The 5,935-nt window shown below is 43.5% G+C and overlaps 1 protein-coding gene across 1 annotated transcript in view; it reads left to right on the top strand.

Moving 5' to 3' along the window:
• Window positions 1-2,748: 2,748 nt before the first annotated feature.
• Window positions 2,749-5,935, top strand: part of LOC104541025 (radial spoke head protein 6 homolog A-like) — a 6,832-nt gene continuing 3,645 nt past the window's right edge. Inside the window, 3 exon segments of the mRNA XM_010184983.1 lie at window positions 2,749-3,092; window positions 3,596-3,827; window positions 5,379-5,935. The exon segment at window positions 5,379-5,935 is cut by the window's right edge and continues 22 nt beyond it. Coding sequence (XP_010183285.1) covers window positions 2,749-3,092; window positions 3,596-3,827; window positions 5,379-5,935 — 1,133 coding nt within the window.

Raw genomic sequence — 5,935 nt, 5'->3', positions numbered from 1 at the left:
CTCCTTGTTGAATACTAGGCATGTGTATAACTTTACTCAAACTGCAGAAATTCTTCATGGACTTAATTATGAACAATTAAGGAGACAATTCATGAGAGCAAATTTTACACACATAAGAGCTCTGGATATCAGCATTACTTCAAACATCTGTTCAAGCAGATAGCACTGCAGCTCATAATAGCTGATGGTACTACAAAAGCATACAGCACCGTGTTACCATATTTCTGTAAAACAAATCTTGAGTAACTAGATCAATAAAAATTAGCAGGTTCTTCCCCTGTAATGACATTTGTCCTTCGTATTTTAGTGAATACTGTTGCAAGAAGATATTACTCACATTATGTCCAGCTGCCTCCTTAATACTGTTAGAAAACAGTTCTGTCATGTAATGGTATCAGAACACCTTTGTTTCAACCTAATTTACATCTGTTGGGGTGGTTTTTTTCCCTTGGAACTGTGAATACAGTTATTTAAAGTGAGTGTCAGATTCTACAATATTTTTCTCCTCCTAAAAGAAAAAACTTTGTCCCTTATAGTAACACTGTATCAGATTAAACTACATTTTCTATTGCAACACAATGAAAGCAATTAAGGCAAATGAATGCCAGTTATTTCTTTATTTAATCAAAATTAAGCTTTTGAAGATCCATTCTTCTGCTCTGAGCAGAGCTCTGAGATTCTTGTACCACAAACGTTCAGAGTACTAACAGCACTTCATAGCATGTGGATCACAAAGAAAGGAAAAATTCAGGGCTTGAAAACCTCTCTAGAAAAAGAAGTAATAGCTCGGGGAGCTTGCTGGGGTTTCCCATCTCTCAAACACACCGGATCTCTTGGGTTGGGAGAAACAAGCTGAGCAGGAGCACCCTCAGCTCCCCGAAGACGCTGCCCCTGAGGCTCTCCCTCAGGGAGCCGCTGCGTTTCCCGCTCAGCTCTGAAGAAAGCTGAGGGGTACGGCGCCCCCCTCAGAAATCAGTCCCTTCACCCAGCACGTGGGACACCCCGGAGCGCCAGCCTGGAACGCCACCCTGCCTGCCGGGTAGCAGCGGGCAACAGGAGGCACCCAAGCACAGCAGCTCCGACGGCCACCATTTAACCTCCAGCCCCGGCGTGGGGGCTCCCCCAACGGTTTCAATGGCCTTTCTCGGCACCGCCACTGCCCCAAGGGCCTTGCTTGCAGTGGGCGTGGTTAGGGCGCAGGGACGAGCTGCCACTCCTTACCCAGCGCGGAGCTAAAAAGGGTGATAGCGCCGAACCCCGATACAAACCCCGACGCGCACCCGCCCCCTTCTGGCACCGCCTCGCTGGGCGTCCTGAGCAACGGCGGCCCGTTTACCCTGGCAACGCTCCGCCCTTGCTGCGCGACTACGGCTGAGGGACAGTTTCGTGCCGCCGGCCCGGCCTGCACCCTCCAGGCCAGACTATGGCCGAGCCTCCCGGGGAGTCCTCGTCCCAGGGTGTCCCGCGGGAAGGGCAGAAACCCGAGCCGTACGTTTCCCGCCCGCGTCAGCGGAGCCCCGGGGACTCGCCTTCGGAGCCTCAGCAGTCGAAACTGCGACCAGCTTCCTATCAATACCACCAGGTAAGACAAGGGTTTAATCAGCCACAGGGACTGAGAACGAACATTTATCAGCCATCTGCACCTGACCAAGACCCCTACCAAGCACAAGGTCAAAGAGAGGATGTGTTGGCCAAGCACCATGACAAACACCACGTCAAGTGTATTACCAGTCACAAGCAGTGTTCCCCGGGGCTCAGTTCTGGGGCCAGTTCTGTTTACATCTTTATCAATGATCTGGATGAGGGGATTGAGTGCTCCCTCAGCAAGTTTGCAGATGACACCAAACTGGGTGGAAGTGTTGATCTGCTCGAGGGTAGGAAGGCTGGATCAATGGGCTGAGGTCAACTGTGTGAGGTTTAACAAGGCCAAGTGCCAGGTCCTGCACTTTGGTCACAATAACCTCATGCAGCACTACAGGCTTGGGGAAGAGTGGCTAAAAAGCTGCCAAGTAAAAAAGGACCTGGGTGTATTGGTTGACAGACAACAGAACATGAGCCAGCAGTGTGCCCAGGTGGCCAAGAAGGCCAACAGCATCCTGGCTTGTATCAGAAATAGCGTGGCTAGCAGAACTAGGAAAGTGATCATCCCTTTGTTCTTAGTGCTGGTGAGACCACACCTTGAATACTGTGTTCAGTTTTGAGCCCCTCACTATAAGGACATTGAGGAACTTGAGCGTGTCCAGAGACGAACAACAAAGCTGATGAAGGGTCTGGAGAGCAAGCCTTATGAGGAGCAGCAGAGGGAACTGGGGTTGTTTAGTTTGGAGGAGAGTGAGGGGAGACCTATCACTTTTTACAACTACCTAAAAGGAGGTTGTAGAGAGGTAGGTGTTGGTCTCTTCTTCCATGTAACTAGTGAGAGGACAAGAGGAAATGACCTCAAGTTGCGCCAGGGGAGGTTTAGATTGGATATCAGGAAAAATGTCTTTACTGAAAGAGTGGTCAAACACAGGAACACGCTGCCCAGGGAGGTGGTGGAGTCACTATCCCTAGAGGTGTTCAAGATGCACATGGATGTGGCACTTCAGGACATACTTTAGTGAGGATGGTGGTGTTAGGTTGACAGTTGGACTTGATGATCCTAGAGGTCTCTTCCAGTCTTATGATTCTGTGATTCTGTAATTACAAACCACAGTTCAACACCTTTCTCATCCACAGGGAGCAGAACAAGCCTCCTACAATCTAAAGATGACAGAAATAAACACCAGCCAGAGATACACTTTGGGACATGACTCTCGTCAGGCACAGGAGGCAAGGCAAAGCATGTATCAGTCATATGCATTGGGATTAGAAGCTTACCAAACACAGGAACCAGAAAGTGCCTATCAGACATATGCAGTAGGACAAGATCCTTATCAAGCCTATGAACGTGGCCATGGCCCCTGTCGGCCACATGAACCAGGTTATGGTCTCTATCAGCCAGGATACAGTCCGTATGATGATCAGATACCTGATCCCATATCCCGAATGGTGGCAATGCAGAATGCAAAAGCCTATTTACTGAAGAGCAGCACAACTTCTGGCCTGAACTTGTAAGTCTGAAAAAGGGGCACAATTGAAAGGGGTAGGAAGTATGAGTGAAGAGAAAAGTAGCATTGGTAAAAGGGTAAAGGGTTATGTTAAGAAAGGGAGGGACACTAAGGGGGTATATATAGAATGGGAGTATATGTTATAAATGCAATAGTTCATTGCTGTGTGATACTTGTGATACTCAATATCCTTCAGAATCAAAATTTCTAAGGGACTTTATAGAGTTCAAAGGGAAATGGATTTGCTTAAGAGCAAGTTTAAAGTCAGCTTCAGCTCCTGAGGCTGGTGTGGTACATACAAAAAATGAAAGATGAGACTACTCCGAAGTATATTATAATCAGGCTTGTTTGAAGTCAAATTTCATATAATCCTCCATGATCCCCTTTCATCTATTCAAATAATTTCTCCAAAGCTCCAGGTGATTAGCTTCTACTTTTGATATTAAAAACATAATATTCTATGACTTTTCTATAGTAGGCAAATAACATTTACATTTATATGACAGATATGATCATCTTGCTAATATGTTAACAAAGATCCTGGACGAACAGCCTGCAAATCCAGTAGACATTATTGAGAATATCAGCAAAGATGTGAAGTGGGCTCAGTTCCAGAAAAAAGTGGACACTCTTCGAGATGAACATGAGATTCTTCCAACATTTGAAGCTGCAGAAAAGCGTAAAGCTTTGTTCTTCAAGCCAGATGGAGAAGGAGAGGAAGAACCAGAAGAAGAGATAGTGAGTTATTAGCAGAGGAAAATAGATATCATATATATCAGGGAATGGGTAGCGGAATGGCGGGAAGGGAAAAGAGGAAGGGAGGAAGTTGTGACTACTACTCCTTTGTAGTATTGCCTCTCACAATCATCTAAATAATTGCAGCCACTGTACCATGTGTTGTGAAGAAGAAAACACATCTGGTTATTTAGTTGGGATTTTTTCCTGTAGTAAATCTAATATCCTGAGCCTTTAAAATCAAATGTTTTAGAGATGATGAACAAAGTAAAGTTTACAATATCTTCGATATCAGAATATAGAATATCTAAATTTCTTTTCTTTATCTAAAAGTGACATTTCTTTACCTAAAGTGAACATAATTTTGGACACCAGTTTGATAATATCTCCTACTCTAAACGGGAGAACAGAGAATTTTGTGAACCTTCCAACTCCAGCAGTGATACCAGCTTGTCCTCCTCCAAATAATAATTTTAAAAAATGGTTATAATGAAGAGTTATTGGAATTGAAAAGCCACTTCTTAAATCAGGGGATTTTTCAGTATTCAGTTGCTTATATGCAGAAGCATTTGTACTCAAAGAAAAATTAGGAAAATTCTTATAATGAAGGGAAACTAATCAACAAGATTTTGGCTTTCATATGAAGCTACTGGTATATACTCAAATTGCTGTTGCAGAATACAAATGCTAACAACAGAAGAGATAGTCTTTCTTCTTTTCCATAGCCTTACTTATTTTACAGTAACAGTATATGATGGTAAAAGTGGAAAAAAGTAGGATATTCAGAAAGGAATTTTTAATTTTTCATACTCCTGTCTATCTTGCCTAAGAAATTCCATATGAAACTAGTACTACTTCTTCCAAATTCCCTACCCTGCCATATAGAACTTCTATGTTTGTCAGTGTGATGCAATCACTTACCCCCATGAAATGAGAGAAGGGTGATAAAGTGAATGGAAATACTTAATGAAATCTTCATTATTGGCCTAGTTCTGCTTCTGCTGAAGGCAGCTGGAGTCCTACTATGGAATTCAGTAAGGATAGGGGCCAGTATTTTAAAAAATGCAGGGAGCTTTATGCCAAGGTGTTTGAAAGAACAACATTCACTCCAGAGAAATATTGCTGGTCTGGTGTTTAAATATATAAAACATGTATTGTATTTTCCCCACATGCATCTAGCACTAGCACAAGGAAACACAGTGACGCTTTGCAGGCATCCAGGCCTCTTACATAGCTGACATTTTCTAGCACTGAAGTCCTTTTTAAGTCTCATGTAAGAATTCTGACTTTTCCTTATTTTGAAGTAATTAAAAGTGAGTTTGAATTTTGAAATCCTGTGTTCTAAAAGCTGCATTTCATCTGCATTCTCTTCTTTACCCTTAATTTTTCTAAATGATAGTGGAAGATACAGAGTATGAATATCTGCAAAGCACTTTGAGAGTATGAGTGGCACTACAGGAAAGTGAAGTAAAATTCTCAGTGGATAACATATTTAATACTTCAAATAGATAGTTATATTACTCTTCAGCTCTAACTTAAGATCTTTTTTCCTAGGGAGAGACCCCTCTACCTAATGTGATGGAAACAGCCTTTTATTTTGAACAGGCTGGAATTGGCTTGAGCAAGGATGAATCCTATCACATATTCCTTGCCCTTAAAAAACTAATTAGTGTTCAGCCAATCCAGACCTGTCGCTTCTGGGGCAAAATTTTGGGCCTGCAGATGAACTACATTATAGCTGAAGTTCAGTACCAAGAGGTGGAAGAGGAGGAAGAAACAGAAGAGGAAGAATTTACTGAGGAAAGAGGGAAAGGGATGGATGAGGTCGAAGACGAAGATGCAGAGAAAGAAAAAGATGAACCACCGAAGTCCACCTATAAGCCCCCACCTGTGATCCCAAAAGAAAGAAATGGGACTGGGGCTAACAAATATGTCTACTTTGTCTGTAATGAGCCAGGCGAACCCTGGGTGAAGTTGCCTCCAGTGACACCAGAACAGATTGTCTGTGCCAGGAAAATCAAGAAGTTCTTCACTGGTAGGCTGGATGCTCCTGTTGTGAGCTTTCCTCCTTTCCCTGGAAATGAGGCCAATTACCTGCGTGCACAGATCGC

The sequence above is a fragment of the Mesitornis unicolor genome, unplaced genomic scaffold, assembly GCF_000695765.1.
Source record: "Mesitornis unicolor isolate BGI_N332 unplaced genomic scaffold, ASM69576v1 scaffold1585, whole genome shotgun sequence".
Lineage (NCBI taxonomy): Eukaryota > Metazoa > Chordata > Aves > Mesitornithiformes > Mesitornithidae > Mesitornis > Mesitornis unicolor.
The sequence above is the reverse complement of the archived record's forward strand: the minus strand, read 5'-3'. Positions and strand labels throughout refer to the sequence as shown.